Source organism: Cervus elaphus, chromosome 8 (genome assembly GCF_910594005.1).
Source record: "Cervus elaphus chromosome 8, mCerEla1.1, whole genome shotgun sequence".
NCBI classification, from domain to species: domain Eukaryota; kingdom Metazoa; phylum Chordata; class Mammalia; order Artiodactyla; family Cervidae; genus Cervus; species Cervus elaphus.
Window position 1 is genome coordinate 47707618 of NC_057822.1, and position 12381 is coordinate 47719998.

General features: G+C 42.4%; 1 protein-coding gene across 1 annotated transcript; it reads right to left on the bottom strand.

Annotated features, from left to right (window-relative positions):
- Positions 1–3398: 3398 nt before the first annotated feature.
- Positions 3399–5694, bottom strand: MARS2 (methionyl-tRNA synthetase 2, mitochondrial). Its single transcript, XM_043910487.1, has one exon. The coding sequence runs from the start codon at positions 5641–5643 to the stop codon at positions 3862–3864; it is 1782 nt and encodes a 593-aa protein (XP_043766422.1). The 5' UTR covers positions 5644–5694; the 3' UTR covers positions 3399–3861.
- Between the last annotated feature and the right edge of the window lie 6687 nt (positions 5695–12381).

Genomic DNA, 12381 nt, shown 5'->3' on the forward strand with positions numbered 1-12381 from the left:
TTCACCTCTGAACTGTCTACTTCCTTCCCCTCAACTCAAGTAGTTCTCGATGATAGAAGAAAGCAGCTTAGGCTGGGATTCTCCTATCCTCTGCCTCAAAAAAAGAGTAAGACCCTCTTCTTGAAAGGTTAAAATCCTCACTAATTAACCTTAATTAACTTGGTTGTTACTGTTCTGGCCTTCCAGCAATATTAACCTTCAAATTTAGTGTGTTCCTATTGATAGAAGTTAACCAACCCTATCTAAAGCTCCTAGCAGAACAAGGGGCAGGGCCAACTGTGTTATGCTGAAATGACATATTTTATACTGTCTTAGTTTTGCAAGGGGCTCCAAGGCTTTGTTCTAGAACTGATCCCCCTAATTTGTAATCTTGGTTACCTCCACCTGTGCCCAAGCTCCCTGCAATCTCTCTGAACTGCTTAACTTTTGCAGCAAAAATAGACACATCACTGCCAGTAGATCCACATCTTTTCAGGTCCACTGATATTCTTCATTCTGGCAAAAAAATGAGGACAAGGACCTATCAACATTTACAGCATCCCAGACCTCATTAGCAAGAACAGTTGTTCTACATCTGGGAGAACTATGGATAGGGGGGGAACTGCCTCCAGGAGGCAATATTATACAGCAAGTTTATGGACCGAGTCTTAATCAACAGGCATGGCTGCTTCCCCACTGTAACTCAAAGTTACACTAATGCAGGCTGACACTGCAGCTACCCACCTACTCAGGAATGGAACAGAGAGCCAGTAAACTATCCCTGCCATAATGCCCAAGAAGTAATCTGTTGATTGCTCAGTACTGCCACCTGCTACTCAAACTTCACGATTATGTCATCCTAGTTGGACACCCAAAACCTGACCAACTACTGGCTTTACTTCAGTTTCAGAACTTTCCAGATCCAAAGAGTTATGTGTCAATAATGGATACAACTATGGGGGGCTGAGGGGGGAGGGCCTGTACCTGAGAGCCCATGTTGCAGCCTAAGCCTTCTTGAGTGATCAACTTAATACTCAATTTCTCAGGCTCTTCTCAGCCCCTATAGAGGTGCTCAAGAAAAATAATAAGGCCTACTTCCAGAATAAGTGTGAGATTTCAGTGAAATGAGACTGTAACTACTTCTTGTTCCTGCCTATTCTTGACCCCCATATAGCCATAGGTCTTCTGACTTCTGAGGTGCCTATCTGTGAGTTTACTTGTAGAATAACCCTCTAATATACAATGGTGCCACATATACATTGCCCACAACTTCTTGCATGATTTCACAGTAGACTGTAGTCTTCTGAGTTGACAGCTTATTATTACTTTAACATGACATTCCATGAACACCTGACCAGTGCTCTATCACCTCCTGCAACACTGCCTCCAAAAATACCCAAAAATCGATAGTTGAGAGCCTTAGGATAATATTGGGAGAAACTTCCTTTCTCGTCAAGGAATCCACAAGATGCCACATAAGGTGTTAGCAGTTCCGGGACAGGGAAGTTCTTAGAAGTCTACAAGTTTATCATCTTTTCCCACAAAGTGGTTAAGGTGTACTCTCTTAGAAATGCATGCCTGCCAGTTTTAGGTTTCACCTGTCCTCTACTTGCCATTCTTAAACTGCTGAATCAAACTGAACATACCAACTCAGTACTCTAAGGATCCCTGCTTTACCTACCCTGCCTCCTGCAGAGAATCTAACTGGTTCATCTTCCATTCCACCACGGAATAAGTCCTATCCAACTCACCACACTTCTTCACTCAGAATATCCTGTCTTCTGTAATAAGTATGCCCTGTCCTCTTGGCTCCCCCTGTTTTCCTGTGTCCTCTACTACCACAAACACTCTGGTAGGACTTAAGTGCCTACACAAATGACAGACTGCACAAAATGAACTCCATTAACACCCAGCAAGCCAAGGTGCAGTGTACTAATTGGCATTAGGCCATAGCAAAGACCATTCCGGTGGAAGACACTGTTCCTCCATTCATGACAGGGGCTGTAAGACTGTTATAATGGCACTACAAAGGCACAGGTTATCAACACTGCTTTCCAAGTCTGTTTTCCTTCATCCATGTAAACATCCCATCTCTTTCACTGCTCTGCTCTCCAGCCCCAAGAGATATTATATGCCATCCTAGGTCCCAGTAATCTACCCTAGTAATCCCAGCAGATAACTGGAATGTGTCCTATGGAAAGCCCAAGATTGCATTATGAAGAATAAGGAGGATCTAAAGGAACACTGGTAGAAATGGTCCTTCCACCCTTAGAATGCCTTCAAGCATTCTTTTCAAAGCAATGTTTCCAAGCAACCAGAAATCTCTCACTACACTAATTAATAAATAGAAACTGGAGCTGAACAGTAGCACCCAGAATAAACCTGGGGGAACTACCAGCACAGTAGTTTACTTCATAGTGAGCTCTCTCTGCTTGCTACCATGCTTAGAATGCATATCTCAAGGCAAGTTCTCATTTTAAACTTTGCCCTAGCTGTCTGATCACCTATGAGATCAGCCATGAGAGATAGTCTGGGCAAATAATGCTGGCTTACTATGTTGTAGTCACTGTATAAATTGATATCTTAACATCTTCTCTGTGATGTTCTTTTATGGAAGCTTGGAGAGATCCCTAAATCCAGTTTGAGATTCCTGGAGCATTGATCATTTCCTCCCTTCACCATCACCTTCAACAAACGCAACAGAACAGATCTGAATAAGGTACTTTAAAAACTTTTAAACTTTAATAACTTAAGTTAAAGGAACAAAATAAATAATTAATAAAAACTACTTGAAAGTAAACGTATTAAATTTATAATAGGTGTTCCACAATTTCTATATTGTATTATACATACTGATTGACCAAAAGAAATCATATAAGGTAAATTATATATGTGGATAATAAAATTAAGACCAAGAAATATAAAGAAAATATTACCCTTCTGAACTTTCTACAGATTTTTTAAATCACACCTGTAAACCTAATGTTATTAAAGTTTAAAAAAATTTTAACATACCAAGTAAATCAAGAGAGCTTTATAATTTATCATGGTCCAAACACACATGATAGTTACTTATTAGCTGACTAAACATCTAATGGAGTGAATGTCCTTTTCCAGTAGTCTGAAATGAGGATTTTGATCTTTTTTATTGCTTACTGTAAAACAGCAGTGGTTGCAGTTATCCTTATTTTAAGAAAATATAATTTTTTCTTTAAATTATGCAAAATTACAAAGCAGAAAATTTATTTTAAATATTCTGAAACCTCAGTGTTAAGTAATTAAATATGAGACTAGAGCCATCTACCGGTTCAAGTATAATGGTACAAAGCACAACTACTGGACAATTAACTAGCAAAACGGGGAGTCAAGATGTTAAGAATCAAAAATAGAAACACAGGCGAAAATCATCTAATCCAGGGCACGGGTGTTTAAAGGTTTAATGAAACAATCTGTTTCCAACAGGAGACTCAACATATATAACAAAGCAAAAGCTGAGGTAGGGGCCTCCAACCCCCACTCTCATTAATTTGCCCAGCAGAAGCCAGGCCAATGAAAAACAAGCCATGAGAGGTAGTCTGGGCAAACAACTGTGGTTTGGACGGAGGTACAATGAGAAGGAATAGTATCAGCAAAGTTGTCTCTTACCCCTGGAGACATCTCAGAGACACTGGGGTACAAAGGACAGTGGTTAATGGACACAGAAAACTGAAGAGTAGGGAGTAGGCTCCTGAAAGGCTATCAAACCTCTTTTCACAGGGACATTACTTATGTGCTCATTTGATGCAACACTTTAGAAAGCATTAATATAATTTCCCTGAAAATGCAAAAAATAAGAAAATAACAAATTTACTTTTTTACCACAAGCCAATAAGAACTGAGTTTCTAGGTCTTGTGGGCTTTTACCAGCCAGGACCTAGACTGGTCCAGTCTTGGAAACAAGACCCCAGTTTCAGGTCCCAGTCTCCTCCCTTCAAAAGGGGATGGGTGTCCATAGAATCGAGATAAGAAATGGAGCTCTCCAAGGCTCCTCTCTGTGGAAGAAACCCCCAACCTAGACAGCAGCCTGTCAGCTAGGCTTGGGGTGACAGGCTGGAGCAGAGTTCCAAAGACTCGCAAACACTCCAAGGCCACATGAAGCACAGTACCCAGCCAGGGAGCATCCACGGGGCTCTCCCAGTTCAGCTTCCACGGCGCATGCCTTTGGACAAAGCCGTTGGTCTGCCGGACACAGCTGGACACTGCCTCCAGAGCCTTATAGATCTGAAAGTTATCGTAGTGGTCTGCTACCTGCTCGGGCAAAGTGGCCACTGCGCTCACCAGAGCGTAGTCCTCTGCCTGAGCACGACCTGACGGCCCCGCCGAGCCTGGCTCACTGGGAAAGCAAGCAGTGCAGAAAGCCGGATAGATCCCGGAAGGATTGATCCTGTTGGCAGTACATCGGTTCAGGAGACCTCCCAAAGCATCTGCCAGCTCGGAATCCAACAACTTAACCACCTTTTCATCATAGTAATCACAATCCCAGCTGGGGACGCCCTGCCGAAGAAGAAAGTAGCGGAAGCCATCCACCGTATAGCGGTCAAGGCAAGTCCTGGGATCCACCACGTTACCCAAGCTCTTAGACATCTTCTGACCACAGACTGTCCAGTGGGAGTGGACGTAGATGCGGTGTGGTGGGCTCATGCCGGCCCCTAAGAGGAGAGCAGGCCAGTAGATAGCGTGGAATTTGAGAATGTCTTTGCCTATGATATGAGAGGTGGTCGGCCACCAAGATTTGAACTCAGCGTCTGGGTAGCCAATTACAGTAAGGTAGTTGACCAAGGCATCCAGCCATACGTAGATGGTCTGCGAATCGTCCCCGGGCACCGGAATGCCCCAGTGCAAGTGGCTACTCCTTCGAGAGACCGATAGGTCCGGCAGCTCCTCCTCCAACCACTGAAGGACTGTGTGATGGAATGGCTCCGGTGTTATGGCCTGAGGGTCGCCCCGCAGCCACTGCTGGAGCGGCTCCCGGAACTGGGAAAGCCTAAAAATGTAGTTTTCTTCCTTGGTCCAAGAGACCGGGTGTCCGCTCTCGAGAGATACAGGACACAAATCCCCCGACGGGCCGGGCTGCCTGGTGACCTTGGCTTCAGGCAGGAAGCACTCGTCGGAGGCGCAATACCAACCTTCATAGAGACCCTTGTATAGAAGACCCCGAGCCTTCAGCACCCTCCAGAAATGCTGCACAGCTATCCGGTGCCGGGCCTCGGTGGTGCGGATGAAGTCGGTGGAAGAGATGTCAGCCTCCCGGAAAAGCTGCTGGAACTGGGCAGAGACTCTGTCGCACAGCTCGGACGGAGCCAGGCCCGCGGCGGCTGCCGCCTGCTGAATCTTCAGGCCGTGCTCATCGGTACCCGTGGAGAATCCGGTGGCGGCGTCACTGGGAACTCGGAGGCGATGGTGTCGGCACAGGGCGTCCGCCAGCAGCGCGGAGTACAGGTGCCCGATGTGCGGCGCGGCGTTCACGTAGAAAATGGGTGTGGTAAAGTAGGCGCGCGAGTCGCGGGTATCGTCGCGGACACCGAGAGGGCCCGAGCTGTAGTGGCGTAAACTAAAGTCCTCTGAGAGCGAGACCCTACTCGCCCCCCTGCGTCCTAGCAGCCGTAAGGCAGAAATTCGCAGCATGACGGCCGCGGATCTCCAGCGGCGGAGGGGGCGTTCTGGAAGCACGTGTGAGGGGCGCATGCGCAGCCGGGCCGCACCGCCGCTTCCGGCCAGAAAGCCAATGAAGGCCGGCCTCCGCCGCCCCGCCCGCGCTCCTGCCTCCGCGGGCCTCTGTGCCGCGGTTGTGAATTGTGGGAGCGAGCGAGCACAGCTTAGAGGAGCTGAGTGTAGGGGAGTTTGTGAAAGCAGATAAGTCTGTATCCTTCTATAATATGCTGCGTGTCCTGCTCTGGGATGAAATCTTATATTTATGGATCTGGTTTTTTGGGGGTTTTTTTTCTCCAGGCTGAGTTGCTTGTGAGCAAGAATTTTATATTCAGGCATTCCTCAAACTCCTGTCAGTGACCAGTTGCAGGAGTATACCCTCTACATAGCCCTGGTCAAGGTAGGAATCTAAAATATCATATACATTTCCGTCTCAGAACCTAGTGGATACAATATATCCAGAAAGGAGGAGGGAGAAGGGAAGGAAGAAAAATAATGACCTAAATAAGGCACTTGAGGAAAGGGTAAGATCTGAAAAAGTAAGAGAAATCTTTTCTACAAATGCAGTTTTTGTTGAACCCATGAAAGAGGTTAGCCTGTGATGTGTCCAGTCTTTGCAGAGATTGTTGAGATTCAGAAAGCTGAAATACTTTCCCTGTGCACCTAAGGAAAAAAACAATCTTCAGATTTATTTCTCAATGTAGTTGCCAGTAGTATTCTTCTAAAACGATCCTGAGGTTCTCCTAGAGAAGTGTTTTTCATGTTTGCTTTTAGTAAGGGAAATGCTAGCATTTTTCAAAAAGGATGCCTCCAGAGCCCAGAACTGGATTCATATTAAACCTTGCTTCTTGACATACTCTCATCTTTGTTCTATGACTGGCCATCTTTTTTCCCTCCCATTTAACTTAATGATTTAATAATAACATAAGTTTATTATATTATTTTAACAATAAAAGCAAATGTAACACCTGTGAACCCATAATCCAATTTATAAACTGGAAGTGGTTTTCTGTATGTGATCTCAGCAGAGCTGCATTAAAACAGCACCTGGAACCTTGTTAGAAATGCATGTTCTTAGGCCCCACACTCACCTCCTGAATCGAAAACTCTGGGGGCTCCCAGCCATCTAGGTTTTAATGAGCTCTCCAGGGATTCTGATGCACACTAAAATTTGAGACCCACTGAACTAGGAGATTACTGATAATTTAGATCTATGTGCTCTTTTTCTCCTTGTCTTCCTGTCTTCTTCCCAGAGGTAATCATTGTCCTGAATTTTGCATATATGTTATTACATATATAGTATGTCTAAGCCTATAGAGACACAAGCCTTGAGAGTCCCTTGCACTGCAAGGAGATCAAACCAATCAGTCCTAAAGGAAATCAACCCTGAATCTTCATTGAAAGGACTGATGCTGAAGCTCCAATATTTTGGCTACCTGATGCCAAGGGTGGACTCATTGGACAAGACCCTGATACTGGGAAAGATTGAGGGCAGGAGAAGAGAAGGGCGACAGAGGATGAGCTGGTTGGTTGGCATCACTGATTCAACAGACATGAATTTGAGCAAACTTGGAAATAGTGAAGGACAGGGAGCCTGGTGTGCTGCAGTTCATGGGGTTGCAAAGAGTTGGATAGGATTTAGAAAGTGCACAACAACAAGGCAACATATTGTTTAATTTCGCTTGTAATAAGCATTCTAAAACAGGATATCATGGGAATTCCCTGCTGGTCCAGTGGTTAGGACTTGGCCTTTTCACTGCGTGGCCCAGGCTCAGTCCCTGTTCTGGGAGCTAAGATTGCAGAAGCCATGCAGCTCTTTTGGCGCAGCCAAAAAAAAAAGGACATCATACTACATGTAGTAGATTCATCATATTTTTGCCTGTAACTCTATAATTCATTTTGACTGCCACACAGTAACTTATGAGTTGAGGTGTATGGTAAGTTGGATCTGGTTTCTGTGGTGATATAGAAAGTAGATGCTCAATAGGAGTTACAACAGATACACAAACAGTCTTTGGGTACTTAGTTGATATGCTGTTTGGTCAAGCAGTTTAAGAAAGGGAAAGAGAAAGATAGATAAAACTGGAGGGTATGTACAGTACCCTCTAAAACTAGGAGAAAAATCCAGTATCTGAGAAATCAGATTCTTCAGAAACTTTTTTCTCCATGATTCTTTCTTTCACCTTGTCCATGTAATCAATTCTTAAATATACAAACATGCTATTTTTCCCCCATCTTAAAAAGAAAAAAATTCCCAATCTCCACTGCTGCTCCATTTCTTTCCTCCCCTTTATAGCAGAACTCCTTAAAAGAAATGGCTGGTAATACACATTTAAGTGGTTCAAGTTTTTTTGCTTTTAGAAACAGTACTGCTATTAACCTTCTCATCTATATATATCTCCTGGTTCTTACATGCTAGAGTTTCTCATGGGTGTGTATCTAAGAGTGCTATTGCTCAATCATATAGGATGTAAAAGTTCAGTTTCACAAGGTAATGCTATTTTCTAGCATGATTAAACAAATTTATATTCCCATCAGTGACTTGCCCTTAAAGAATTCTCCCTAATTCTTGATATCATCCACTTCTTAATTTTTGCCCATCAAATAAGTATAAAATGAGTTATCTCACTAATATTCATAGAAACACTAGTCTCAATAACCAAAAGGTAGAAACAACCCAAACATCTATGTTCTGATGACTAGATAATCAAATATCCAGGCAGTGGAATATTATACAGCTATACAAAGTACTGATAAATACCACCACATAGATAAATGTTTAAAAGTAACCAGGCACAAACGACCACGTTCTATATTCCATTTATATTAAATAGTCAGAATAGACAAATGCACAAAAATACATATTAGTGGTTGCCTGGGGGTGGAGGAAGGTTGGAATGGAAAATGAATGCTTAAAGGATAGAGTTTACTTTGTGGGGGGGTAATAAAAAAGTTTTAGAGCTAGATAATGATGATCATTGTACAGCACTGTGAATGTACAGCTGACCGTTGAACAACATGGATTTATCCACTTATATGCAGATTTTTAAAATAAATACACACTACACAATTTACTGTTGGTTGAATCCACAGACGCAGAACAACTGATGCAGAGGGGCTTACTGTAAGGTTACACTCAAATTTTCCGCTTATGGAGGTTTGTGCTCCTAACCCCCATGTTGTTCAATGATCAACTGTCCTTAATGCCACTGAATTGTACACTTTAAAATAGTTAAAATGAAACCCTAAAGATGCCACCAGAAAATTACTAGAGCTAATCAATTAATACAGTAGTGTCACAGGATATAAAATTAATACACAGAAATGTCTTGCATTCTTCCTATACACTAACAATGAAAAATCAGAAAGAGAAATTAAGGAAACAATCCCTTCACTATTGCAACAAAAATAATAAAATACTTAAGAATAAACCTATCTAAAGAGACAAAAGATGTATGCAGAAAACCATAAGACACTGATGAAATCAAAGATGACACAAATAGATAAACCATATTCTTGGATTGGAATAATCAATACTATGAAATTGATTATAGGATATGGCAACTCACTCCAGTATTCTTGCCTGGAAAATTACGTGGATGGAGGAGCCTGGCGGGCTCCTGTCCATGGGGTCACAAGGAGTCAGACACAACTGAGTCTGCACACCCAAAGTAATCTACATTCAGTGCAATCCCTATCAAATTACCAAGGGTATTTTTCACAGAACTAAAACAAATATCTTCACAATTTGTATGGAAACACAAAAGACCCGGAATAGCCAAAGCAACCTTTTTTTTCTCAAGCCATGCCCTCCTCCAGGGGATCTTCCCAACCCAGGGATCAAACTCATGTCTCTTATGTCTCCTGCATTGGCAAGTGGGTTCTCTCCCACTAGTGACACCTGGAAAGCCTTCTCAAAGCAGTCTTGAGAAAGAAAAATGGAGCTGGAGGAATCAACCTTCCTGACCTCAAACTATACTACAAAGCTATAGTCATCAAGACAGTAAGGTATAGGCATAAAAACAGAAATATAGACCAATGGAACAGGATAGAAAGCCCAGAGATAGACCCACACACCTATGGTGTTCTTATCTTTAACAAAGAATGCAAGAATATTCAGTAAATAAAAGACAGCCTCTTCAATAAGTTGTGCTGGGAAAACTGTACAGCTGTATATAAAAGGATGAAACTAGAACACCTCTTAACACCATACACAAAAATAAACTCAAAAATGGATTAAAGATGTAAATGTAAGGCGATAAACTATAAAGCTTTAGTGGAACATGTCAGCAGTACACTCTTTGACATAAATCACAGCGCGTTCCTCTTTGACCCACCTCCTAAAGTAATGCAAATAAAAACAAAAATAAACAAATGGGACCTAATTAAAATCTTTGTACAGCAAAGGAAACAATAACCAAGATTAAAAGACAACCCTGAGAATGGGAGAAAATAATTGCCAGTGAAACAACTGACAAAGGATTAATCTCCAAAATATATAAGCAGCTCATATAGCTCAGTATCGGAAAAACAAATAGCCCAGTCAAAAAATGGGCAGAATAAAACAGACATTTCTCCAAAGAAGACATACAGGTAGCCAATAAACACATGAAAATATGCTCAGCATTGCTCATTATTGGAGAAATGCAAATTAAAACTACAATGAGGTATCACCTCACACCAGTCAGAATGGCCATCATCAAAAAATCTACAAATAAATACTAGAGAGGATGTGGAGAAAAGAGAACCCTCTTACACTGTTGGTGGGAATGTAAATTAATATAGCCACTATGGAGAACAGTATGGAGATTCCTTAAAAAACTAAGAATAAAACTAGCATACGACCCAGCAATCCCACCATAATAGAAAAAGACACATGTACCCCAATGTTCATAGCAACACTATTTACAATGTCTAGAACATGGAAGCAACCTAGATGTCCATCAGCAGATGGATGGATAAAGACAATGTGGTACATACATATAATGGAATATTACTCAGCCATAAAAAAGAATGAATTTGAGTCAGTTCTAGGGAGGTGGATTAAACTAGAGCCTGTTACACAGAGTGAAGTAAGTCAGTCAAGAAGAGAAAAACAAATATCATATATTAATGCATATATATGGGATCTAGAAAAATGAGATTGATGAACCTGTTTGCAGGGAAGAAATGGAGATGTAGATACAGAGAACAGAATTGTGAATATAGTATAGGAAGGAGAGAGTGGGATGAATAGACAAAGTAGCATCAACATATATACACTACCATGTGTAAAATAGATAGCTGGTAAGAAGTTCCTATGTAACATATGCTGCTCAGCCTGGCACTCTGTGATGACCTAGAAGGGTGAGGTAGAGGGAGGGGAGGGAGGGATGTGATATACATATAATTATGGCTGAATTGTGTGGTTGTACAGCAGAAACCAACACAACATTTTAAAGTAATTTTCCTCTGATTAAAGAACAGAAAAAATAAAAATGGTAAATGTTTTATTGCTTGTATTTTACTGTAATAAAATGTTATCTCACTGTGGTCTTGATTTGTGTTTCCCTAAATAGAAGTAAGGGGCTCCCCAGGTTATGCTAATGGCAAAGAACCTGCCTGCCAATGCAGGCAGACGTAAGAGATGTGGGTTCCATCCCTGGGTCGGGAAGATCGCCTGGAGGAGGGCATGGCCACCCACTCCAGTATTCTCGCCTGGAGAGTCCCATGGACAGAGGAGCCTGGCGGGCTGCAGTCCGTGGGGTCACAGAGAGTCAGACGGGACTGAGCAACTAAGCACTCAGCACAGTGCTTTTAATAAGTCACCAATTACGTAAGAAATTTGACTACACTTTGAATCTAACCTTACATTAAACAGTTAAAACTCAGTGTTTGTCTGCTAGGTTGTCAATTCTGGAGAACATAAACTGGCTTTTTAATCTTTGTGTCCACATGGTGCCTTACTAAATAGCATTTCATAAAACTGGTTGTTTTGAGGGGGTTTTGCCTTGCTTGCATGCAGAGTCACTTTCAACTCTTTGTGACCCCTATGGACGGTAGCCCACCAAGCTCCTCTGTCCATGGGATTTCCCAGGCAAGAATACTGGAGTAAGTTGCCATTTCCTCCTCCAGGGGATCTTCCTGACCCAGGGATCAAACCCGAGTCTCCTGAGTCTCCTGCATTGGCAGGCGGATTCTTTACCACTGAGCCACCAAGGAAGTCCTCTTTTTTGGATCAGGATCACATAAAATAGATTGAATTTTAAAATTTTATGATTATGCAAAAACTTCTCTCTGTACAGAATGGGTTGGATGATACATATCTCTTAGAAGCTTTAAGACTTCAGTGAGCTCACATGTTCCAAACCTGAGTAGTTACCATGAGAAGAATTATAAAGAAAGCTGAGCACCAAAGAAATAATGCTTTTGAACTGTGGTGCTGGAGAAGACTCTTGAGAGTCCCTTGGACTGCAGGGAGATCAAACCAGTCCATCCTAAAGGAAATCCACCCTGAATTTTCATTGGAAGGACTGATGCTCAAGCTGTAGCTCCAATATTTGGCCACCTAGTGTGGAGAAGGTGACTCATTGGAAAAGACCCTGATGCTGGGAAAGATTGAGGGCAGGAGGAGAAGGGGGTGACAGAGGTTGAAATGGTTGGATGGCATCACTGACTCAATTGGCATGAGTTTGAGCAAACTCCAGGAGATAGTGAAGGACAGGGAAGCCTGGC